A 26,205-nucleotide genomic window follows, 5' to 3' on the forward strand; every position below is an offset into this window, starting at 1 on the left:
CAAACGTTCACGTGATAATTTTGCGTGTGCTAATGGCCCAGAGTTAATTATATTATTCTAAAGCAAAAAATTGTATAAATGGAAATCTACACACAATGTCACCGACAACTATGTTTACGTATGAGAGCCTTGAGTTTACTTATATCTAGGCGTCACGTGAATTGATCTTATGTTGACTAAAACTTAATCCATGGAACGTACCACAAGCAGGCCTTAGATTTCCTACGAGAATTTTAAATTTGTATAACATCACACACACGTAAAGCCCCTGGTAGCTAAGAATGTAGCATCTGGCTGCGCAACAAAGCCAAATAGGCTTGCAGGTTCACAATGAACTATTTGGCCAGCTGTTCGTTTAGCGAAAAAATGAATTACTAATAATATTACACTGTTTACAATTGCCATGAGTGAACTTTGTCCTACAGTTGACTCGGCGTTCGAGAATAGTAATCGATGCTATAGTAACGATTAGGCTAAAAATCAATTAAGCCATTACTTACAATCAAAACTATGTAGAATTTAGAAAATAAGCCACGCAGTATTTTATGCCGTACGTAATACGTACAAATTAGAAGCATCTTACACAAAACATCTTGTACAAAAACCAGTAGCTTCGTTAACATACTTGCGTTGTTTATGGAAACGTTTATTTTCATTGCAATATTTAGTACACGGTGAATTCAGTTGTGTTTCTGTTACACAGTTCTAATTAATGATAACATAAATACAATGCCAATTTTTCAGTGCGCTACCGTATTATGTGGAAGTAAATCAACTACAATTTGTTTTGCGTTCGCATTTTATTTAAAAAATTTATGTACGATTTCACTTAAGTCGTTCGTTTCAAGTGTTCATGCGGTAAACTCGTTAGGAACTACTGACTTTTTATTGAAAGCCACACACGAAACTTCGCTTTGGATATTGTCAGGTGTAAATAAATCCTTTTTAGTGCTTCGTGATAGCTACGAACTATAAACAGCGCAAATATACACAATATTTAATATGCCTTTATGTATAATGTTTCACAATACAAAATGTTCTTTAAGATGGTAATAGAAGTTATTTATGATCCAGGTTAAATTAATGCACTGAGCCTCCGACAGCAGTAAACATTAAGTTTTCGTTATAATCTCAGGGGTCTATTCAGGTTATATGGGTATTGAATATACACCTCATAATTTTTCATTTTGATGCTTCACTATAGGGTGTAGGTGAAATTCCTGTCAGCCCAGAAGCAACTGGCGTTAATATCTCACAAAACCGATAAACTATGTATTAGGCCTATATGCAGTGGCCTTCAATAACATTTACTTCAGTATGTTCTGGTGGTCGTCGACACCGTATCTACACACGTTCATATATATCAGCAATATACACACGAGTAAGTTTGCTCACAGGTGTTTCGCGTTTGGCATACAAAGTAATTGTTTTATACTTTTTGATCGCTCATTTAGTCAGAATGGCTTAATCATACTTAGCAACAACTGATTCCAAAAAAACATCAAAGAAATATCTTTCAAAGAGAATTGTGCCCCGGCTGAGGACAACAATCTGATCCCTTTGGCAATATAGAGTTGGAAATAACGCATGTGGTGTATTATTCAGCAGCGAAGGCGCACTTACATATGTGACACCTCGAGAAATGACAGATTTTCATGGTTCCAATAAGACTAGCCGTTTTTGTACATACATCGATTTTACATAAGCTCCTCTTGAACTGGTAAATAATGCCAGAGCAGACCTAAGATAGATCTTCCTTCTTTTAATAAACATTTTTTCAGTTGCAATAAATGACTATGCTACACACAGACGCAACCGTTTTTTACACATTGCCTACTTGGATAGAAATGTGCAATCAATATGTAGATCTCGATTTCAAATGTTTCCTTTAACATCGAAAACTGGTAGCACTTTCATTTTAATATATATCGCCATTTCAGCATTATACAACATGCTAGCAGTACATACTTGGTCTTAGTGTCGTTTAGCCTATAAAAGTAGACGAGTCTTCAGAATCTCTATTCATAATTACTGAAAGTACAATGTCTCAAGGCCAATGGTTATGCTGGGTGTTGTACAGAATTCATGTGTACATTTATTGCGAGGTGTAAGTTAGGGTTTACTTAGTATACGCTGTGTGATGGATAGTGTGGGATAACTGTCTTCAAATAAGTTCTCTTAGAAACGATGACAAATCATTGACCTTCTTTATTTTTCTCATGAAACTAATTATCCCTCAACTTGTTGTTTTGTCGGTGTAAACTTCCGAGGGCAACAACATCATCACACTAATGTACTTTGCAAATGTATTTCATAACAGAATAACATTGGTGCACTGGCTAATAACGGAAATATTGTACGTCGCCTTAGAAAATTACGCGTCATTTGGGCTCTTTCGAGCGGCAACAAAGCGCCTTACCACAGGGCCAAGCAGTTTACTGCATAAGAGGTCCTTTGAGCACCAGGTCGTCTGTCACTTAATCGTGTTTCAGCTTCATTTCGATCTTTCTGCCAAAAACGGATCGCGTGACGAAAGCCTATTCGAGTTTATATAAATGAAAAGCAGGGGAAGACAGGATGCCGAAAAAATTATTAATAATGGCTTTCGTGATCGCTAGTTGACACTTCTCCTCATGAGAATCGTCACATACTATGAGAAGAAGAGCAGCGTATACTCCCAAAGTGTTTTTAACATAACAAAGAAAAAATTCACGCTGGAATTCTACGTTTGATCTCTGTTTTAACTTACGACTTTTCAACTGTACGTCAAACGTTTCTGTAGCTAGACTACTTCAAACGTCATTAATAAAGCATGGCATAAACCAGAATTTTTAACGTATGTGGCTCCCAGTCTAAAGAACACCTCAGTCTAAAGGGGCACGATAATAGTGAAAAAAGCTGTTGATTCGTAGCACCTGTGAATAGGTCATAGTATATATATGTGTCTAATGCTCCACAAACTCCATCAACAAAACATTTCACCAAATATAAATAGGCTTATGCCATCCCTGGAACTCACACAAATCAAGACCGTCAGTTATGTCATCGCTATCTAAATCTCCTCGTGGCGCTAAGGTCAGTTTATGATATAGTTCGGGTCTGTTTCACATAAATGTACATAGGTATATTATAAGTAAATTTATACTGCATTTAAATTAATTTCTCAGAATAAAAGAAACGGCTTATCACCCTAACCGTGCTTATATGAGCCGATGAGATTTTACAGCGATTTTTCTGTGTACGGTTCGGCACGTCATACACTTTCTGTTGTGGACCGTTCGTCAGTCGTTGACTCGGTGTCAGAAGGCCTAACTGTCCTGTACCATTGGTCTGTTAAAGCAGACATCTGCTTCGCACCATCATACACGTCCTGAAAAAGGGATATGAAAGCGCTAGCCTAATGTAATCGAAGCGCGTATTTGACATGTGCAATCAGATGCACATCAATTAGACTTAATTTGGATATAGTACGTTTAATACGTTTAATTAAAGTAACACTTACACGGTCAAAAAAAACTAAACCGAAAGAGAGATATAGAGTGAGGAGAAAGTATCATCAATCTAGCTAGGGTATTCGGTGTCTAAGTATATTTTGGTTCTTAACTCTGTTAGCGTTAAATTAAATACCAACCTGAGGGGTGAACCTTCGCGTGAAGAACGGCGTAAGATATTTAACATCGAGTCTTGCAAAGCCTCGTAGTCGAGTGACTCCACTACCTGATCGGAAACCGACCTCAAGCTCCTCTTCAGTCATCTCGGATAGATGCTCCGCGTCGATTGCTTGACCCATTTCCTAATCATTTCAAAATGAGAATATCGTAAACACCATTACTATAGGGTATCCGGAAAATTTTTCTGCTTAGCTCAAAGAAAAAACAATTTGCATCTTACTGTGGCTTTACAAAGTGTACAGTTACTCATCGGGCAGTAACAGAATAATAAATATCCTGGAAAGGTTTTATTTTAGCCAGTTGAGGTATCATATTCGATCTTCGGCTTGCCTTCGTTTTCGACAGAGTGATCTTCCTTGCTCGTGTCCTAGCTCCGAGCCGTTCGGTCCTTTCCAAATAGCGCATCATTGGCATTGTGGAACCTCCAATCACAACAATCGTCAGTAAAACGATTAATAACGTCGTTGTAACAATAACGTGGCGAGTCTCTGAGCCAAAGTTAAGATGCATAGCCAGTGCGTACGCTACCGCCCCACGAAGACCTGAAAACCACATGATAAACTAACGCAACGAGAAATATATGACGCACCAGAACAAGATTATTTTTCATAAAGAGTTATCTACAATTTTTGAGACTTGTCGTATTTCCTCATAAAGATGCGTTTTCGCATACTTCTATGATTGCTTATACTATACATTGATGCAAGTGATAACACTGCTAAGTGTATGCAGTATTTTTGGTTTCTGGTCTCCAACCGTCAACTAACTGGATATACGACAGTTTTGGTTTTAACTAAATAACATCTGGATTTACATGTTTATATATTATGTTACAATGAACGAGAAATAAACGCTTTTTATAAATAATAAGATGGGCAGTAGAAACTAAACAAACGAGGAACATATAATCAGCAACCTGTATTGCATACTCGTCATCGTAAGTGTCCGATACCAGCCAGTGGAAATGCGAGGTATGATATTATCCATGTTTTAGGACGTTTGCCGCCTTTAAACTTATCCCGGACGCTTCGCTAAGCTATTTAGTTTTTTCTTTTTGCCTCACACACGATAAAAACATCTAGATAAATAATTTACTAGATGTCAAGCGTCAACTTGTTTACATGTCAAAAGAACATACCTGCATCTTGTTAGTAATACGATGCTCTCGAAAGTGATTAAGAAGTCCGGATAAGGGGTAAATATTTGCAGCACGACCCGCGAGGCAAAGTGCCAGGCCAGCTATAACTAGGCCTGGTTGTATGCTTAATCGATGACTAAAAATAGCGAGCCCAAGATAGGCAAAAACAGATGTTTCTGCCATCAGTGACAATGTCCGCAATGTCTGCTGCATTGTGATCTGAGTTACGGATGACAGGTTGAAGTGCGTATAGTGTGACATCACAACGCCGTTAAATAGGATAGCCATTATACCTGCGAAATTATTTATGTAAGATTAGAGTAGAAATTCTCTAATCAGAGTAAGAGAAAGGAGGTGAGATGTGTTTCTCAATCCACTTTATCTTAAGTGATAATTATTGCGAAGTTTCAAGTACTGATCACATTACTTTGATTCCAATTGTGTCCAGTGTTTCAGAAGTTTTGACCAGTTTCATCCAGATAGCGCTACAGATTTCCATCGTTGTATATTATTGTTCGTTTATGGGCCGAACTTTTCGGACCACAAATAGGTTGTACACATACCAGATAGATGAATTCCTTCAGCCAATCCATACGGTGCATAGATGAAGACGAGCATGATACCGAACTCTATAGATGGATGTCGCCGTAAATCGACGTACTTCAACAACAGAGCCGCAGCGAGTGCGAACAATGCTCCAATAACGGCTGACCCAAAAAATACAACGAGAAAGCGGCGCACAACGTATAGCGCAACTTCCCCTGCCGTCATCTCCATCATGTGCGGCGAGCCAGCCTCTAGAACAGTCCTGAAAAGCGAATCATGAACAAATAGCAGATGCAATTGAATGAAAAATAAGGTAACTCGAATCATGTAAGTAAGCTATCAAAAAAAAAAAGTAAGCATCAATTATTTTTCATAAATAAAATAAATGCAATATACCCCATTAGTCGTACAGCGGTAAGAACACGACAAAATCTAGCTCTTCGATCTAACGTTCTTATTGGATTCTATGAATCCATTCATTTGCTCATCTAGATATTTTTATAGACGTTAAAACAGCGGAATTGAGTTTTTAGAAATCGTCGTCGTCGTCGGCGGCGAAAATTATTCACGGTGTCTAAACAGAACCTTTTTGCCACACTTCTCGCTTTTGGCCTAGCTCACCTTTCATTATAAGACAAGGTCACTCTATTTCGAATCATAAAAGCACGTCATACACTATGCGCCAAGATAAATTGCCTGCAGCTTAAATTAACTATTGCAATAAGCTTACTGTCGTAACCAGCACTTGCACGTGTTGAACAAGATGATCACTTTACTTACGTAGCAAGGACAATAGAGACAGCGTCGTTGAGTATAGACTCTCCAAAAACGAGCATGTTTAGCACAGGGTCAACATCAAGAGCGGCAAAAATCGCTAGAGTTGCGACCGGGTCTACAGCGGAGATCAACGAGCCGAACGCTAAGCTTTCCGCAAAGCTTAGCGAATACACTAGATCGGCCACACCTGTAAAATAAACGCAAGTTCAGTGGATATTTCGAGCAATACGGAATAATTAAACCCAACACTCTTTTAGCTCACTTCCAAAAGTAGCAATATCATGCATCCTAGAAAAATGTTTATACTTCCAAAGTAAGAAGCTGCATTAAATATGGCATCATTTAATGAAGGACATAAAAGCTTTAAATGATCGAAGTACGCTCTCAAAATGATTGCCAATTCACAGGGGCGTCAGTCTTTACGAATAAAGGTAGTTGATGTTCTTTAAAATTAAAAAATCAGGTCAAAAAACTCACCTAAAATGTAGACTCCGGCTCCAATAACCATAGCAGATACAGCCGTGCCTAAAATAGCGAAGATCAAAATACTTCCAATGTTGTGGAAGAAGTTCCCCTGCAAGAGACGTATATTACGGTACCAACATCCAACAAAATTAGCTTAAGTGGCACTTTCTTCGCTAATCTTGAAGATTCACAAAATTAAATATGAGGCTCAACAGGAATTTCTCATAACAAGAAAACATGTTTGTACTTTATGCTCCAAACATTATACCCGATACAATTATTTCTTACTTCGAAAAAGGAGATTTTGTTTAAGGCTCTATTTCGACCGTTTCTATCGTGTTTGAGGAAAAATGGCACTGTACTGTGATACTATAGTGCACCACAATGTTAGGTTTACAGTCGTTTCGTGCCATTATACAAAGTGGGAAAGGCACCACAGACCTTATAAGCTTATGAGCAGACCTTATAAAGTGCGAAGAGGGGCACTGTGTATGTGTCTTTTACCTTATGCAAATTGTATCCTGATTCGTAGATAATAGGTGGGAGGAGTACGAGAAAGAATGTCGTTGGCGAAAATGCTTCCTCCTGTTGCCAACCGTCTGCCCCAGAACATCCGGACACGACTCGAAGAAAAAGCCCAATCGAAGCGCCGATCAGAACGACTGCCACTGACTCCGGTAAAAAGCGGAAATCCCATTGAATCAGAAAGTGAATGGACAGAATGCAGACAGCGATCACCGTGAGAACGAAGAAGATTGTCAGAGACGAGAGAACCTGAAATACAGTAAATATAATGATAAATAATATATATATCCATAGGAGTACAAAATATGGAATAAAATAGAGCTAGAAAAAAAAATAGGCTTCTTGTTATGGCTTGAAGATAAGAAATACCAAGTTAAGATTCGTGGCTATGTTCGGCGCATCATTATATAAGTAATGGTATGTCTCTGGGCGCATGCCATGCGCTAAGTATTGTTCTAGTTAGAAGACCGGCTTTTCATTCTGCGAAAGATGCATTTTTCTCATTGTTCGACCGCTCGCCTGGAGAACGGGGTTCTTGGCCTGGTTTATAAGTATCATCTTGACCGGTAAACCTGATGTCGATGAAATTGTTAATGACATGACTACACATAATAATTTCACTCACTTCTTCGTCAGCAGTAGTTCGAGGCGGTATAGCAGGAATTATCGCTGTCGAAAGTCCGCCGGATTTAGAGGAGTTTCCATCTGCCAATGAGATGGCGTTTGAAAGTGATTCCGTTGTTGAAACACCACCCACGCCTATCGAAGACATCGTATAATAGGATCCCAACATCTGAGAAAGACGAATTAGAAATATATAAGGCAAATTATACGGTATCGGTACACTCAAGTTTAACGTTCCAAACTCCCAATCTGTCATACGACTATTATTCGGAGGTGCGCATGTTCACATTCCGTCTAGACCAACTCACTCATACAAAACATGTACATGCGAAATGTTAATAGCCCCTCTGCGCTTCTAATTTAAAATCGTCCATGTAGATAAAAAAAAAAAAGAAAGAAACGTACCAATATTAGAAGGAGGGCAGCAAGCGTTACGCCAGCCACTTTGTACTCGACGAATAGACCCATTTTGTGAAAGCGCTCGAGGCGGCCCCAAAGTTCGGCTATTGTGCTGCCTGAGTTACCACGACCGGCTGGGGATGCGGTCAGAGCGCCGGCACTTGCCCCACCGATGCTGCTAATACTGCTGCGTCCAAACATTAGATCCTCCCCACGTGGTAAAAAAGTCGAAATCTGCAATCAGCACTGAAACGGACACAATCGATAGACGTCAATTCTAGAATGCTTAAATTTGCCATGAATACACAGGCATGTGCACCCCATGGCTGCATGCTACTTCACAATTTTATGGTGTGCATTACGCCTCTCTTTCTTTTTTCTGTAGCTTCTACAGTCGTTTTTCTTAGTTATACTCACTCACTGATATTTCTGCCTGCTATCACAAAAATTTAATGAAGCTTAAACAGCTCGTTTAGGCTATCTTCTAAAAACAAAACTTTTTATGCTTGCGAACTTAATGCTGACGAACGGGGTCTCATACACACAAAACGGTGAGACGTGTCATACAATCTATGTGAATTAAAACCATATTTTAACTAGATTAAAATAGGCGTCAATGAATGAGAGCGCTAAGTAGATCAAAAGAGTAAGCCGATATGACAGATCTTCCGTTACGTGGAATATGTATGTTGTCCATATGCAATCTAAGAAGCCATTGTGAATCAGTTTGTCCTTTCTTGCAGTGCGAAAAAAAGGGACCACCATACTTAAAATGAAAGTAGGCTAAAACGCATTCCATTTATATAACCCGCTATCAGTTTTTATTATAGTACATAGTTATTACTCCATCCAACATTTGAAGTTATTACGCTGTTCAATAGATATAAACAGCCCAGAGCTATTATAATGGCGACACTTACATGGGCGCGCTAGCCGTACCTTGTTTGGCAAGATTAATGCCTTCGGCGTGGCAACACATATTTGTTTCGAAAGTAAACATCCAATGCATTACCCTAAATTACCCAATTGAAATTCCACGCATTAAAGAAACCTGGTAACTAGTATATTTGCTCATTATCGATCAATACCCATTTTACTTGTTTAGTCTTGTCATCCATCTATCCAGATATCTAAAAGCTGCGACATTTACAAGATAATTACCCTCACTACAAAGATAATATAAATATTTTAAAGTATCACTTATTATGAATGAGGAAACAATGCCCTTTATAATTCAAATGCATTGCATTTTTTATAAACTAGTTATAGATAACAGAAAGTACGGATAATATTGACGAACAAAAATTTATTCCTTCGAGCATTGGGAAGGTGTTAGGCGAAAATGACATATGTCAAAAGCGCTTCTGTATGCAGAAAAATATTACAAGGGATCAGAATCATTCTTGGCTACGAAACAAAACAGGCATGCAAAAATCTCCACCATGATATTTACCAATACAGTGCCATAAACTAGATTTGCCTTACGCAAATAATGATGCTACCTAATAACCATTTATGAACTTCCAGCTCAGTATTCATAATATTTAATTTAGATAATTAGAGATTTACATTTTTTTGCACTAATAATAATTATACAAGTTAAAAAAAAATGCTCACGCATAGTTCGTCGTCAAATAAAAGTGCCTTTAGAATGATTTCACAAATCGGCATATTGATTAACTAACACACTTTTTTTGCACAAATCTTAACATATGCCATCGTCTGCTGATGAATTTACCTGCGTTAATAAACCAAGCCTGCGTCATAAACGAGACAGAAAAGCCTTCGTAAAATAAAGACATTCGAAGCTAACCTCCTTACAAACGTAAGGCCAAATATTTACTAATAGCTTGTTCAGATCAGCGTCGTATTTAAAATACTTTAATAGTATAATAATATGTAGCTTTCAGTACTTCCCAAGTGGCGAAACTCGTGAACTACAATGGCATATCTTGGATCAGTCAGATTCCACTCCATGAATCGCCCTTGTATGATCAGTGTATGTATATTAATCTACAAAATAAACCGAGAACCTTTTTTTTTTTTGGAAAAAGGCCAACTAATAAACTGCCAATTGCTCTTGCTGTTTATTAGTCAGTCGCCACGCGTTCAAGGTGTTCAATTGCGTCAAATCAGACAAGCTAGCAAGAGATTTACAAATGCAAATTTTTATGACTGATACCAACGTATAATATGAACTATTCTATATGAACATATTAGTACACGTACTTAAAAACATTTTCTGTAAATAAACAAATTGAGACACAGCTTATCTATATAATTCATCGCTCTTTCAGCGCAGACACGGCTACATAATCGCGCTTATGCTTACTCGCTCTCTTTACCAATATTTAATAGGATTACCTTATGCTCTATCAACCTAACCTTACCGTTGTAGCTGATTCTATGGTAGTATTTCCATTGTTCTTGAGGCTGTCCTATGTTGTTGATCAGATTAATCAAACTGACCCGGCCAAAAAAAAGAATCCAGTTGAACTCCGTTGCTACACCAGCGGTATCGTTACGGTCGCCATTTACTAAGCCAAACTGGTACGCGCAGTCAGAGCAGAGCGGAGCTACGGCCGATGTGAAATAAGTTCGCGCCCGAAATTGATGACGGGTGACTTTTTTAGACTGAAGAAACGGCACCATTCAATAGCCATGATAGAGGAGAAGCAGACTGACGTTAAAATCGCGCTGTTTCTTAGACGCCTGGTCCGCGTCGTCACTGCTATTCTGTACGTACGTATTGAAAATGACAGGCAGCTCTGAGACTAAACTTCACTCCGACACCAAAAACAAAGCCACGCATGGCGCCCACGAAATGCTTGATAGCGGAGCTGTTCGACTGTACACGGTTTTCTTATAGAGGGTGAGCAGTAAAGAGGAGTGCTACGCCTGTGCGCACCCGGTCAGCTGATCATCTGTTAGCTTGAGGTGGACGAAGTTGGATGAATGAGTAGAGATGGAGGCGAAGGTGTTGTTGGATAGCCAACAGCGCGACCGTTTTACAGGAATAGGCAGCGCCATTGAATCCACATAATGGAGGCCTGATACTGATTTGATGAAAAGTTTATAAAGCAGTAACGTAAAACATATTTCTGACAAATTATATAAATATTAGTACGGGGATGTATTTTTAATTTGGGTTCACAAAAGCATGTGACGTTTCTTCCCTGCCTGCATCTGCAAAGAAACAAACGGAGGTAGAAACAACTATTCAAACTTTTGGCTAAGAAAAAAGCCAACAATACGTGCCACATGACAGATTCGATGAAATAGAGAAGCAAAGCGAGTAAAATAAACTATAAGAAAGTCTATTACAAGCCCATATAATATTCTTATCATCTTTTTTTACAAGATTAAGCCATATTTTGTACGAACCATTTTTATTCTTTAGATAGAGGTTTTCATACCAAATAATCAGGTATTTAATTATCTTTGTTTGGCAGTGGCACCTCTATTTTTAGAACTATACTACTGAAGCAAAGAGTTATCACTATTTGTCCCGTTGCGTACGGTGGCCACGTGATATTTTTCAGGAACTGACATTGGCAACTTTGCAAGCTTTCCTAGTTCTAGCGTGACTTGGAGACGAAAGGTATGTCAATAAACACACATCTAATCTTTGTATTTCGAAATTGGGTTACGATGTAAATAAGAAGAAGTGCTTCAGTTGTTCGTACTTTGATTTCAGCAAAATGTTCAATATAAGTAATTGGCTTACTCTTTACCGATTTTCACATTAATTAAACACTGACTAGTTTACATAGGTCAGGATTAGTTGACAAAACAAACGTTCTAATAGCGTTTCGGCAATTCCGCAGAGGCATGCCCTTCCGATAGACCCAGGATTTATCGCTAGGATCGACCATATTATGCAACTCATTTTTATCATGGAAACTAAAAAATCTTACACAACAACGTGCATGGTACGCATTTTATGTGAACTATCTTACACTTATAAAGGGGCACGACGTTAAGAAAAAGGCTCATATTAAGTTAGTTCGTTACGCGGAACCGCAGCTCCCTGTAATATAAACTGTAATGTACCCAGCCTTTCAGCGGTGTCAGCATTACAACGATAAGCTGATTTCAGAGCCCACGAACGATTAGAAAGGCCAAACTGTACTGACGAACCTACAGTGAATGTACAGTCTGATGGTTTGCAATCGCAAGAACTGATAGAATCAACAATACGATAACACGGAGAACTTAAAGAATAATGAATTGGTTGTTTAGCCGTTAGAACACGTTATTTTTATTGGCAATTTTCCATGCTATAGACAAAAAGTCGCTTCGTATATATTGGCTCCTTAATGATTTTCTTTAAGTGCGATCCACAATTGTAATATCAACTATCAGTTATTGTATATCAACAGTGTTGCGGAAGCCCACCGCGTCAACAAACAGACTATGTGTGGACACTTTTTATAATTTCAAAAAATAAAGATTTCTGGATGCCGGACTGTTTATACCCACGCAATCAAAACACGAAACGAACTGGTCAGAAAATACTTTTATTATCTTGAACAAAACTTCAATATTTAACTAGAATCTAGTATCCACAAGAATAAAACTCGTAGCTCACCAAACCGGTAAGTCTAACACACTTACTAATGTATAAGACATTTTTTTTCTTAAATATCTTATTGATTATTATTTCTTCTCTTATAAACCACTTTAATGCATTTCGTATTATTTTATTGTGCCGAAAGCAATGACGCGTACACTAAGTTTATACAGCGTTCGGGAAGCTTGTTTGACTCGAATACATGTAGAAAAAATTGAAACTTCTTTCACAACGTTGTCAATCTTTTGCTCTATTAGAAATTAATAAAAGCATTTCCATTATTTGTTTTTCCTGTTATGAGAAGTTATAAAATTTCGAAAATACAGTACTTTTGGCCAATCAGTGCGTGTATAAGTATGTCGCCCTCTAACACATCATTCACCTTCAAGGAAGCTACTCGTCTAGTAATAAACACCATTTAATCTATCATTCAGTTAAAATCACGTTAACGATGGGAAAGGATATCGATATACGAGTATGTCTCTTATTTTCACCGTAGAACAACGGCAATTTTAGCATATCAGAGTACTTATACCGTATCTTGGCCAATACGCTTTAATTTACTATATTTGCAGAATTCCGGTCAACAAACATGGTATTATATGGGCTTTAAGAAGTAAGCTTTTTAGTGTGCCTTAACACACAATTATGTGTTACATTTTTTGTCTTAAAGTGAGTCAGATCTGTTATTGCCATATCGTAGGCTATGTTTTTTACGAATGTTTTAATCTAAACAAAAACACAAGCTGGCTTTCAAATTATATGGGAAAAAATCAATTGAAAGGCGCGCATTGACAACTGCTACTGGCTGCAGCCGTCTGCTTCGAACACTTATTCTCCGGTTAGTGCCATCCTTTATTTTCGCTTCAGCTGTTTACATTGGCCGTCGTGTGTTTGTCTGAGACGTTTTGTTGTTGTCGGTGAGCGGCAGTGTATCGATGTGGCCGTCTATGTTTTCATCGAACACTAAATGGACGAAGGGCACAGAAACGCGACCTAATATGTGACATAAGGAATAAGTGTGTATTAATATGTGTGAAGACAAACAGCTGAAATACATGAAGACTTAATAGAAATTGAATGAGACCATGATCTGTGCTCTAGGGCGACAATCAAAAGTGTGAACGAGCCATTCTCAACGATGATCACGTTTCTTTAAGTACGCGATGAGTGACAGCACATTATTTCAAAAATGCTGACCAAAGCTATAAGAGCCCTGAGCTCGTGGGGACTTTTTTTTCGTGCGCATAATAACCAACAAGTTCGATATTTAAATAAATCGCGTTTCGCGCACTTTAATAATATTCAACAGATCTGTAGACAAGGAGGATATGAACCGCTATTTGGATCTAGAACGGTAGGTTTTATATAGGTGAAGCTCATTAAATAGATAAACACATATACAGAGGAGATATTAAATAAAAAAACTGTGCTATAAAAATTGTCAATTAAACACACTTGAACGTTTTATTGATTTCACTTTAGTTTTACTCCTGTGAAAATTACAGTCTAACATAAAAAATATCATTGTTTGGGTTGTTTATCAATAACAGAAGGAAAAAATGACTAACACGTTGCATCAAACGGGCTAGGAGTGTTTATATATCCACTTTTTTTATGTTCAGTCGAAGAGTACATCATTTTTATAACCGTCTGCCATTCCGATGACCACTTATTTATCCTGGATCTCTAGAAACTGAACTACAGGGGGCCTCAAAACACGATTTCAATACTATGTGGTGGATGGCAGAAAACGAGCAACTATAACTCCTGCATTTTTGCCACCATTATTGCGCAATAGAAGTGGATCATACTTATCGACTTATCTTGCTTGCGTATGCTGACATTTAACACTACCCTTCAGCCATAATCGATGGATAAGCAATCATGTAATAATAAGTAATGAAAAACGCACGTATAAGACCACCAAACAGACACCACAAGCTTTTGCACCTGTACGTTTGGCGCTATTCTGTCCGTTCAAGTCCATGCGTTCATTGACGTGACTATCTGCGAAAACAGTAGAGGATCAATTTTTTTAGCACAAATAAAATTCGGTGGTAAAAATGGCCGCTGCTGCAAAATGAAAGCTGAAAAAAGAATTTTTACAGCACTTACTTATGCATAGTTTAACCTTGTTATTAACTTGATCGTGGTAAACAGGTACGGTATTTTCACGTACACCAGACATGAGTTCCAACATCCATGCAGTTTGAAGTTAGTGGACTTCCACGACAGCTCTTAATTTCTCGCCACTCATCTCCACAGAAATATTTTACGAGATGCATTTCAAAGTCCGCCGCTGTAGTTCCAACACGGAACTCGCACTTGTAAATTACCCAACTTTTTATTTTTAATGTCTCATTCGCCTATTAAAGGCACGAGTGAAGATATCAAAGGAAACAATTTTGAATTTAAAAAAATCAAAGTGCATCTTGAATACAAACAAGAGAGTTGCGACGCTTACCACCATTATAAAAAATTGTCATTTTGAAAAATGCGATGAATATTTGTGACATTTCATATTAAGCAAGCTAATATTTTTACGAGCACGGAAGAAAGTTCGAAAATACGTGTCTACAGAATGTACAGAGTGTGACACCTAAACTGGGACTTTACCTCATTTTCCGTTTCTAATACAATATCTAAATAAATAAAACTATTTTGTCAAATTTATTTCAGCGTACTAAAAGTGTCATTCATTACAATCATACTGATTGAATACAATTAGAATTAACTATGATTACAGCTTCAGTTTTCAAAATATTTCTCTTTATCCGCACATATTTTTTTATAGTAACCTTGTGTCAAACGATATTGGTAGGTATGAACGACTTAAATCGTCACTTAAGTGCGCTTCATACTAAAAAATTCAGTAGAATTACATTTTAGACTGATAACAGATTAAAAATCCCAGAACTACAGGATCTCAAAATACGTGAAAAGCTTTAAGAATATAGCAAGGCGCGAAGAGTCTAAAAAGACTAACTGTCGGAGCTCATCTGAATGCCCCAATCGATAGTTAATGTTCTCCGCTTCTAGGCGGCCTTTAATTTCTGCATTGAAAATCCATGTGAATCAAAAATAGATTTTTGAGCTATTTTGATTAATTTTCCACCCTTTTAGATTTAAAAGCTATTGAGACTTTTCCGATTTACCTCGCGGAACGTAGTTTTTTTGAAGATAGTTTCAACTCGAATCATCGAAGATACATTAGAACTCGATACGAACTTTGTAAGAAAATTAAAACGCATATCTTAATATAAATTGGCATACGGTGGACCAAAGCAAAAAAATACTTCGTTCCAAACCTCTGCTGTAACGTACTGACCCCGTATTTTGTTGCTATATTGAAGTAAGTGACCTCAAGGCGCACTTCTTCGTGCATAATTTCCCGCAGTTAATTCGGATTAGAAATACAAGATATGTAGTTTATGAAAATCATTTTGCGCGCTGCAAGGCCTTCATCTATTTGTTTCTTTTAAACTGTTCATTTACTTTTTGCTTAATTGTGTTATTTCGTAAAACATTGTACTATAAAATGCTCAGTATTACCAGCAATAGCACTTACAGTACCAGCTGTTGTTATATTAGCTAGAAGGAAGAAAGTCAAGATAAGAATGCTGCATATTTTAGTTATTCAAGTTCTTTATACTTTTTTGTATTGGTCCATATTGCTCATTTATACGTACATTTTTAGCTCATTAGAGATTGTGAGACACAGTTTTGCTGGAAACTGTTACCATTTATATCACCCCCGTCTTCCTCTTGCCGACAAACTGATTTCTACAAAGAAAATCACAGTCAAAGATAGTTTCATTACAACAGATAAATATTTGGTTACGCTTATATACCAATACCATTTTTATTATTAGTAAGTTTTATATGTAGCTGACACATTCCTGACACTGGATCACAAAACCCAACTGAAATATAGCAATCATTGCACGATTTTTTTATTCGATCGTTTAACCAAACAAGAAAAAAATGATCGTAAGCTTCTTTCACATTGAAAACTATGCAATAAAAATAAAGTGTCGAATGTCTATTGCATGTATGGTGTTAACAGACTGTTGCAAGCAGTGTGCTGCAACTATGAAGGAAAATTTTGTATAAGCAAATTTTTTTTAACACAGATTTTTTTCCCCATAATATATTAAAGACTGACACAATAAATATTTTATTACAACTAATATTATTAAAAGTTCATATAAAATTAAATAAAGTAAACGCAAATTGTTATGTTTTGTTGTGCACTAAGTAATGTATCTAGCAATGGGAAACATTTTGTCTAAATATAACATATGGTGGATTTATCTCTGCCAATATCGAGAAATTAATTAGTAAATATTTTAATGTTCTTGCTATTACAGGGCCTCTTCGAATTGCCTGAATTAAGTGATCCAAATGGATTTTACCTGCTTAAGGAGAATGCAATTACCCAGGCTGAGCAGCTCATTGCCGAAGCGATGTACTCTCACAGAAAACGAAAAATGGTTACTTATTTGTCGATTTATTTAGTAATAATCTGCATATATATATAGCAAAAAGGTCATTCAATATATAGAACCCATGCTCAGACTAATAAATTTAGACTTATATTTATACTGGCTTTGTATTTTTTTTCTCACTTTATAGGTGCAGATATTTGATGATCTCTCGGATTGCCTTTGCCGAGTGGCTGATCTGGCGGAATTTGTTAAAGTAGGACATCCTCAGGGGCGCTACGCTCAAGCCGCTGAACACGCCTCGCTGGCTATCTCCAGTCTCGTTGAAAAGTACTTAAAAACAAATATCGACGATGACAATAATTTAGAATCCAATAGATGTACCACTGATACACTTAGAGACCAAGTGCTCTCGTCAAATCTTCTATTATCTTGATTGTCCTTATCTGTTCACCCCAGTTGTCCTAGACTTTCACTGGGCTATTGTAATTAGCAGTTGTTTTGAGCTAGCATTATACCTGCTGTTTTTTTTTGCTATTGTAGTGAATGCGGCAGTTCTAATTGTATTAGAGCAGCATAAAAGACAGAAGCTAAATATTGTCAGTTAGCTTAACATTGTCCTACCTCCTCCTGCCCCTCCCCCTCCCTTTATCTCAAACTTTACGCAAAGCATTCAGGTACTACTTGAGCTGTAGTTATAGATACTAAGCTTGTTCCGTCGCCTTTTCTTATAAAACGTGTTCTTTGCTTGTCCGACCGTTTTAACAAAATTCGATTATACTAACAAATGTTAACCATTCCTAACTATAAAGCGGGATTTTTCACCGGACATGATATATTGGACATAATAGACTTCTAACTTTTGAAATAACATCATTAATTTGATTTCGTCTACTTAGAATCTCTACCGCAGACCGATTCCATTAAGGTTATATACACTCGAGCTTAATATCGTCCCCCTAGATAAAATATGGCTTTTCTAGACAACTCGTATAAGCATCTCTTAGCTTTACAAAATCTACTCGTATAAAACAAGCACTTCAAAAAAAAAAAATAAATAAAGCATTGTTATTAATTAATGGAGTAATGGTAAGAATATTTTTAGCCCTTTTCCATTGCGATTTATTTAGAAACACAATATATGCGGGGGTGAAGCAGGACGAGAGTATAGTTTCTTTTTCGAAAAATTCGAAAATCACCTTTCAAGTTGAATTTATCCAAGTCCTATATCATTGTCACATATTTGTGCAGTTTTTTTTAATGCTTATCAAAAGAGATCCACGAGATACCTACACATTTTTTCCCAATCGCTATCAAATCACAATTTACGTACCGTGCCAAAGTACAGTGTTGCACAATATAAAATATTTATATAGAGACGCAAAATAGAAATGTAACGTAATGGAGCACGATGTGATTTTTACACTGTTTATCTAAACCAGGCTAAACACCAACCGGGAGCTGTACTCTGCGTTGCGCTCAGTGATCGAGAACGGTGACATCGTACCAACAACCAACGCCGAACAGCACGTAGGGCGATTATTTCTCTTTGATTTTGAGCAGTGCGGCATACATCTTGATGAGGAGCGGAGACAAAGGGTTGTAGCACTTAACGATCACATCCTTTATGTTGGCGGGCAGTTTCTGCAAAACTCTCACCGACCTCGTTATGTACGGCAAAGTGGAATGCCAGAAAATCTACGTGCATTGTAGGTGATTTTGCATCTACTGATAATTCAAAGGATCTGCGTATGCAACCGTGGTGGAAGTGCAGTACGTTTTTAAATTAGCTTTAAACTTTGTAGAGTGTTTTATACGCAGAGGCAATGATTAAAACAGTCGTTTTAATCACTGCGAAATTTGAAATTGAAATTTTCCGTCCGAAATTTGAAGAGTAATATTATGTCTGTATCTGACCAAAGTAAGAGCTAAATGAAACAAGAAGCCTACACAGATTCATTACATGAATCATGATACACGTATTATGCATTTCCGCTGTATCAAAATTGAATATTTTTAGATGCCTAGGTGTAGATACTAAATAGGATCATTCATTAATTACGATGTATCCTCTATAAATAAAACAATGTGTCGATGATTTTGTGATTTCACATAAGTTTAGTTACTCTGAAATATGAACAAGACATTTTCGACCGATCCGTAACTGAAAAACGTGTGTTTTAAATTGTAATGCTTTTAAATTTGTTTGTCCTTCTGCGTCGACCTCGTATTTATAATGCGTACGTCTTTTGACGTACCTCCCAGTTTCAATCGCGATGGTAGTGAGAACCTGGTAGTAAGCGGTCTTCAAGCAGACTGCTCTAACGAATTGGTCCGTGAGGCGGCCTATCGAATATATCTGTACCCAGACGACCATCAGCTTGGCCTTCTTGACGAACTTCTCAGGTCCCGTCATGAACTTGCAAGGCTTTGTGGATTTGACACCTATGCTCATCGAGTACTTAAAGGAAGCATTGGTAAGCATTTATAAATATCCAGCTAAATCAGTACAAAATATACCTTATTATTGATAGCTAAAGTACCCAGTCTACTGTCAAAATAGTGATAACAAGCAAGTGTGCAGAGCTTTGATAAAAAAAAAAGTAGAGCAACAAAAAAAAACAAGAGTTCGCTCAATTAGGTTAAAATAGGACTTATATCCTTATGAAGTGGGGAAAGTCGATTTGTAAAAAATTTGTCCTAATATACCACAGAAGAGATACTTGATAAGTAGGATCTTGAATACTTGGACAGACGAAGTATTTTTTAACAATCAAAAAGACAGTTACAGGTTATAATAAATAACCAATCTATGCCTTGACGAAACTATTTGAATTGAGTTATATATACTGAAATATAATAATGTATAATAATATAATAAAGGTGAGCGATGTCCAAGAACTAAAGGGCAGACTAATAAAGCACATAATGGCCTGCAAAAAATAATCACCTGAGGTCTAACAATGTTAGAAGTCAGGTGGCAGCTCGGGGGAGAGGTCTCTTTTGCATAATAGGATCGGTACGTGAAAGAGATTCAAGGACAAGCGTTGGAACGCTTTTTGAAGGAAGAGCTTAAGTCTTCTGAAAAGTTTTTCAGCTTCGTTAGAACCCAGGAAGAAACAACTGTGAGCTTAATGCAGGCCAAGCAAGCATTGCTTCATGAAGTGGAGGGAAAGCTTGATCTTAAAGCGTTTTTATAATACGATATATAATAATACGACGGATTCGGTATCTTTTAATAAGTTACACAGCAATACAAGTAAACTTGTGTGCGGAGTCAATTTGTTTAACCAGGATTTACTTGCACCGCGTATACTAACCGGTTAATGTAGGGTTGGCTGCTGAAGGACTGATCACTGATGGCCATCACACAGTCTAGATTTGTACCGCTGCATTACTATGTATGGAGTGATATGTAGCGAGAGTCCAATTTATCCAAGTTGTGCTATTAAGAAACCGTTCGGAGAATTGTGACGGGAACAATTGGAATGAGCCTGTGAGCAGTTTATATCCCAAATTCAAGATGTAATTGTGCAGGATAGTGGTCAACACTAAATAAACGTGACCATTAGAAATGACACGTGAATCGCTATGTTGCACGTGGATGAGATGACAACTTTTTTTAAACCAAATTAATATCTGAACTCGAGTACCGCATACTAAAGAGTGAACACCGTACGATTGTCTATCTCCACTGAAAATCATTTGAAAACAAGGATTTCCATAGTTTCTATGATTCATTGACCTCACAGCAATACTTAAGGAACGATGTTTTGTTTATAAAAATAAAGCCAATCATAAATACATAATTAAATGTAGTTGGTCCAACCTTGATTTTCTGAGCATTTGCTAATTGTCCAATTTACAAGGCAAATTATCTTTTCTTTGGCTTAGCGGAAACACCAGAGAACGTAGAAACATTTCTATCGTACCTCTCTGCAGAGCTGGGTCCTCGTGCCGAGCGAGATTATCAAGAAATGATGGGTATGAAGAAAACTCGTTCAAGACACGTGAAACGACTCGAGCCCTGGGATGTTCCTTATTTTACCTCACAGGTACGCATGAATATAAAAGCCAGATTAATTTTTGAAGAAAAGAGAGCTTTTTTTTTGTCAGTTGCTGAGCTCTCAGATCCATTATTCTGATGTGGTGACACGATATCACTAGCCAGTTTAATCATACAATTATTTATTCGATTAAATTTATTGGTGATTTGGAGCCCACAGCTCGTAGCTGTCAGACAAGTAGATTATAACTTGAATTCTTTACGCGTATTCTTTCCTGAGAGAGTATCCATGTAGGTGTTCTTAGGCAAGTCGGATAAGGTTTTGTATTTTCTGGTAGAATTATGATTATCTATAAATTTTCTATGACAGAGGAGGACTGGAAAACGACTGAGTATGGGAAGCAATAGCGCTTTTAGTTATCTAATCTACAGAGCTATTCTATTCCTCTCTGAAATGCCTTAGGCTAAACTAAATAAGTTTGTATTGGATCCGAGAGAGTATATGGCATACCTAAGTTTGGCGAGCTGTATGGAGGGCCTTGATATGATATTTAACGCGCTCTACGGCATAAATCTCGAGGTATGTATTGACCAACATTAGTTTAACGTTACTAGAAACGGTTTTCACTTAGACATTGCTTTCAGACTATGTAATGTATTATGAAACAACAATTTGGAAGCAAAAAAATATTTCGACAGTTCTGATAAACTGGTGCGATAATAATGAATAAATAAAAAATGAAATGATGTGAAAAAGATGAAAATGTTCGATTTGCACATCAAGTATTCACTATGTAGCAAGGTCATTATAAAGATGATCTATCTTAAGTTGAACATGCGGCTGCCGAGAACTGGATATACTAACAGTAAAATACTAACTCAGCTCAAGATGTAGAGCAAAAGGCCATATAACTATTTTAATTATACCAAAGATACTGTTGGCTTTTATAGGTTGTGAAGCCGGAACGGGGCGAGCTGTGGCATTCTAGTGTGGTAAAGCTAGTTGTCAAAAATGCCACTGAACAAAGTCGCAATAGCTTGGCATCCCATATGGGAGTTATCTACTGCGATTTATTTGAAAGGCCTGGCAAGCCACATCAGGACTGCCATTTCACGATTCAGGGGGGTCGACGACGTAGTGATGGATCCTATCAGATACCAAAGGTCAGCTGTCGAAAAAAGCTTTCGTTTACTATGTATTCTCACGTTTTTATATATATATTTCGTAACCTTGTAATGCATTTTACGTTTGTTCTATGAGGTATCTTTCAGTATCGATACATTGAAATTTTTTCGTGTATCTATGTTTGTAGGTCTAATTTACGGTGAACGAACTGTAGTAAAGTCAGTAGTCTACCCAGTTAGCTTAATGACTTTTCATGTATTTTCATGTATTCAATCAGGTAGTTTTGATGTTAAACCTTCCGCGCGGTGAAAGTGGGGTACCTCCATTACTAACTCCCTCGCTAATGGATAACCTTTTTCACGAGATGGGTCATGCCATGCATTCGATGTTAGCAAGGACCGAATATCAGCACGTCACGGGCACTCGGTGTGCCACAGACCTTGCTGAAGTAAATCTTTTCTGTCTAAATGAATATGCCTCAAAATAGTTTTGAATAGCGATTAAATTATAAAAGTTTCGATGATGTTATTTGCCATGATTTCCAATCAACTTTATCGAGCCAATTATTTTCAGGATAGTTGTTTTTGTTAGACAATATAGTTGCATTGAAAAATGCTTAGGCTGTTACAAGCTCATCCGACAGACTTTGAAATTGAATAATTTTCGATAGCAGTCGAAATTTATCTGGTAAGTTCTTCAGTCTTCTAGAAACTAGCAAGTGAAATGAGTTTACCTCAAGAGAAGTAAGTTACAAAAAGAAAGCGTTATTAAGTTTCGAAAATCAATGCTCAGTAGTCAAGCTTTCATTCCTAGAAAATCAGAGCGTGGCAAAAATTTATCAAAGATTGGTGAAGATGTTAAGCAAAGGGGCCTGCGTGTCAAGAACGGAAGTTGCCGTTTTCAAAACTAGTGAGCAGGTAGTCAGATGTCCTGACCCGAAGGACAAAAACGTATTGTCGCAGTCGAAGAGGCTTTTTAAGAAAGAAGTTAGAATCCAAGAAGTCTGTCCGTCAGAACTGGCATTTCACATGTAACACATTACAGAAATACGACCTAACTAGTGAAAATGTAATGCTTGAGAGGGACAGGGCGGAAGTTCGATGTCACTCCGGAAAGAGGTCAAGTTCGGTGGCAGTGTCAAGAGATTTCAATGTAAGGTGGCGGTAATACTTGCAGTGGGCACCAAAGGCTGACTATCTCAAGTTCTTGGGGACTCATGGAACATCAGCACGGGAATCGAAAGCACGCAGTCGGCTACTTGATAATAACGGTAGATCTTATTGGCATGCCTTAATTTTTTCCTGGATTGAGCACAGGGGTATCGAACGTTGGCTTCAACTCGTTTATTCTTTCGATTTAAGTCCGTGTAATAACAAAGCTTTCCTTGAATTAAAAAAAGGTAGCTGGTGGCCAACGATACTAGCTGTGTCGAAATGAGATAGGTGAGTAAAAAGTAAAAGAGTGCATCTTCAATATATATTAAAAATCTCTACTGTAAACTAAATTACCCAAAAATTATTCACTTCCGAACTACGCCGGATTCGCTTGTAACAGCCTACGAACCTTGCGCAAGCAGTCTACTGTTAGTGTCTAACAACACGATAATCCATGATAGGTACCTTCCATCCTTATGGAGTATTTTGCATCGGACCCTCGAGTTGTATCAAAATTTGCGCGTCATTATCGAACAGGTGAGCTCATGCCAGCTGAAATGGCTGCTAGCCTTGACGCGTCTCGAGTTATCTTCCAAGCCAGCGAGACACAACTGCAGGTGCGTTGTTGCTATTCATAACTGCGTAAAGCTAAAAAAAATAGTACAGTTAACACGCTAACTGTTTTCCGCACATAAAACGAAAACACTGCTCCTCTTAAAAGAAATTTTAATTTATTTCGAATACATTTTGTGTTTTTCCATTCAGTTAATTTCGATTATCATCATTATCCATTGCGTTAATTGCAGGTTTTCTATGCGTTTGTGGACCACGAGTATCATTCAAAATACCCACTAGCTGCGAATACGACAGAAATCTTGCGAGACGTTCAAAACAAGTTAGTATATTTGAAAATTATATATTGCGCTATTTTGTTTACCTAATACTATCATGAGCTAGGAAGAAGCAGTAAATCGATTGTGGTCCAGCGTCTCTCTGATATTTTTGTATCATACTGAAATACATACGACGCAATATTATCGTTTGCTTGAATTAGAACGTCGTATTCACTTGCATAAGCGTTGATTAAGGTTAAAAGTGCATATAATAGAGGAAAGCGTCTATTATCGTTCCTATTATCCATCCATCTTTAAGCGAAACAAGATTACGAGATACAAATTTTGTATTGCGTTGAAAATCTGTATTGGACTTGGCAGGCACTTTGGCGTAAAGTACGTAGATAATACGGCTTGGCAATTGCGTTTCGGTCATCTTGTTGGCTATGGAGCAAAATATTATTCGTACTTGATGTCACGAGCTGTAGCAGCGACATTCTGGCATCGGGCTTTTAACGCCGATCCGTTCTCGCGTTGTGTAGGTACCCGATATCGTGAGGAGGTACTTGCACACGGCGGCGCACTCCCACCAGCGCAACTTATACAAAGTTAGTGCGGCACATGCTGTTTAATAAATATATGCAGAATGATGCTTTTAATTTGGTTTAACTCAAGTTATTGCATTGCTTTTATACAGCTTTCTCGATTTTTATTTAGATAAATTTATGGCTTATATATATATATATAAGTCACATCATGAAGTACGTATGAACTTACATCATGCTTTGCGTTAAGTTTTGTGTTCTGTATGTGTAACGTTGACGTTGCTGTTACTAGGCTGAAACTTGTTTTTACATACAGTATATGGGGCATCGGATAGACACAAGAGATACTTGCATTGAAATCAAATGCCCTATCAATTCTCATGAGAAATTTTTAGGAGTACTAGAAGTTAGCTTTTATCCGTAACTTTTAAGTTAGCAATTAATTCTCTTATTAACTTACTCGTTAAGACTATTGGCATCACAAATAAAACGATACTTTTCCGTTGTCGATTGTGCCATGGTAAGCAACGAATATTATCGTAAAGATTCCTGTAAAGCTTCCAAAGTAATCTATATGTTTGGTCTTTGCTTCAGATTTCCTCAGCATCGAACAGTTGGATATTCAGCAGCTAGCAGAGTCGCTTATTCGGGACATCGATCATAGATAAATTTGTAGTTACATTTTGCGAAATAAAAAGTCGTAAGGAGCACGGAGAACTAAATTGAAGTTAAACAACAAAAAAGTTGTAATTGTTTTATAATATATAATTGTGTATACATGGTTGTAAATAAATGGTCAACGCTTTATTTGAATACGTAGCGTATTCGTGATAATTAGTCTCTCTTTTTTTTAGAACTCCCTGAGATAAATGTAGCCCTTCAATACTTGAATCAGAAGTTCATAGGTTGGTCTAGTACACAATAAAAAGTCAGAAGGATGACTCGAATAGCGAGAAACATGTGCACATTTCTCTTTTTTATTATGTATTGACATTTACTTATGTAATTCACATGTATTATTTTGAGATATCTGTCGAAAAAACACTAATAAATCATTCGAATTGACATGAGATGGCTGACTCCCTGTACGACATGCAGTATTCCTACGCTCAGTATCGAACGGCCTCATGTGTCTTTAAGTTTAGTGGGTAGCCACGGCACCATCACGGGGACATTTGTGCCTTGTGGACATGCATGTCAAAATTTCAGTGTTTGAAATAAAGCGACAGCATCGTAAAGAGCTTTTGGCCGCAGTACGGACCACTTCTGTTGACCAATTCTGACACTGAGACACACACAGATATACAATTTTCTAAACATATTATCACTGTGGTATACTAAATAATTTAGCTAACGTACTCATGTAAAGCTTTAC

General features: G+C 37.4%; 2 protein-coding genes across 9 annotated transcripts; one reads left to right on the forward strand and one right to left on the reverse strand.

The window, feature by feature from the left end:
* Window positions 1–612: 612 nt before the first annotated feature.
* On the reverse strand, window positions 613–11,467 carry LOC111271517 (sodium/hydrogen exchanger 8). 6 transcript variants are annotated; one of them, XR_002686916.2, is made up of 12 exons: window positions 10,536–11,467; window positions 8,152–8,391; window positions 7,748–7,915; window positions 7,102–7,371; window positions 6,610–6,706; window positions 6,136–6,319; window positions 5,373–5,617; window positions 4,810–5,102; window positions 4,002–4,232; window positions 3,632–3,793; window positions 3,196–3,370; window positions 613–3,008 (listed from the first exon to the last, which is right to left on the reverse strand). XR_002686916.2 is itself a non-coding variant. In XM_022852365.1 (11 exons), exons 2-11 carry the CDS (start codon window positions 8,344–8,346, stop codon window positions 3,254–3,256), a joined length of 1,962 nt encoding a protein of 653 aa, XP_022708100.1. In that variant the 5' UTR covers window positions 8,347–8,379; window positions 10,536–11,467; the 3' UTR covers window positions 613–3,253. The 6 variants fall into 6 exon arrangements, 4 of the variants coding, with proteins under 4 accessions (XP_022708100.1, XP_022708099.1, XP_022708101.1 ...); XR_002686917.1 differs by having other exon boundaries at window positions 613–2,537; window positions 10,536–11,466; XM_022852365.1 differs by having other exon boundaries at window positions 613–3,370; window positions 8,152–8,379.
* Window positions 11,468–13,535: 2,068 nt separating this feature from the next.
* LOC111271513 (mitochondrial intermediate peptidase) lies at window positions 13,536–25,664 on the forward strand. Of its 3 annotated transcripts, XM_022852358.2 has the most exons (13): window positions 13,582–14,075; window positions 17,092–17,214; window positions 17,357–17,496; window positions 18,609–18,875; window positions 19,432–19,643; window positions 21,061–21,221; window positions 21,636–21,752; window positions 22,124–22,336; window positions 22,576–22,746; window positions 23,914–24,069; window positions 24,259–24,347; window positions 24,667–24,893; window positions 25,425–25,664. In XM_022852358.2, the coding sequence occupies exons 1-13, from the start codon at window positions 13,911–13,913 to the stop codon at window positions 25,496–25,498; spliced, it is 2,115 nt and encodes a 704-aa protein (XP_022708093.1). In that variant the 5' UTR covers window positions 13,582–13,910; the 3' UTR covers window positions 25,499–25,664. The 3 variants fall into 3 exon arrangements, with proteins under 3 accessions (XP_022708095.1, XP_022708094.1, XP_022708093.1); XM_022852360.2 differs by lacking the exon at window positions 25,425–25,664 and having other exon boundaries at window positions 13,536–14,075; window positions 23,990–24,069; window positions 24,667–24,808; XM_022852359.2 differs by lacking the exon at window positions 22,576–22,746 and having other exon boundaries at window positions 13,578–14,075.
* Window positions 25,665–26,205: the final 541 nt, after the last annotated feature.

The sequence above is a fragment of the Varroa jacobsoni genome, unplaced genomic scaffold (genome assembly GCF_002532875.2).
Source record: "Varroa jacobsoni isolate VJ856 unplaced genomic scaffold, vjacob_1.0 contig00726, whole genome shotgun sequence".
NCBI classification, from domain to species: domain Eukaryota; kingdom Metazoa; phylum Arthropoda; class Arachnida; order Mesostigmata; family Varroidae; genus Varroa; species Varroa jacobsoni.

Coding starts and splice junctions, on each gene's coding strand:
- LOC111271517 (XM_022852365.1), bottom strand. CDS start 8,346: ATGTTTGGACGCAGCAGTATTAGCAGCATCGGTGGGGCAAGTGCCGGC. Junction 6,320..6,609: donor AGCCGGAGTCTACATTTTAG/GTGAGTTTTTTG, acceptor TTTATTTTACAG/GTGTGGCCGATCTAGTGTAT. Junction 5,618..6,135: donor GTCTCTATTGTCCTTGCTAC/GTAAGTAAAGTG, acceptor TTCGCTTTTCAG/GACTGTTCTAGAGGCTGGCT.
- LOC111271513 (XM_022852358.2), top strand. CDS start 13,911: ATGCTGACCAAAGCTATAAGAGCCCTGAGCTCGTGGGGACTTTTTTTT. Junction 14,076..17,091: donor CGCTATTTGGATCTAGAACG/GTAGGTTTTATA, acceptor TTGCTATTACAG/GGCCTCTTCGAATTGCCTGA. Junction 19,644..21,060: donor AGTACTTAAAGGAAGCATTG/GTAAGCATTTAT, acceptor TCTTTGGCTTAG/CGGAAACACCAGAGAACGTA.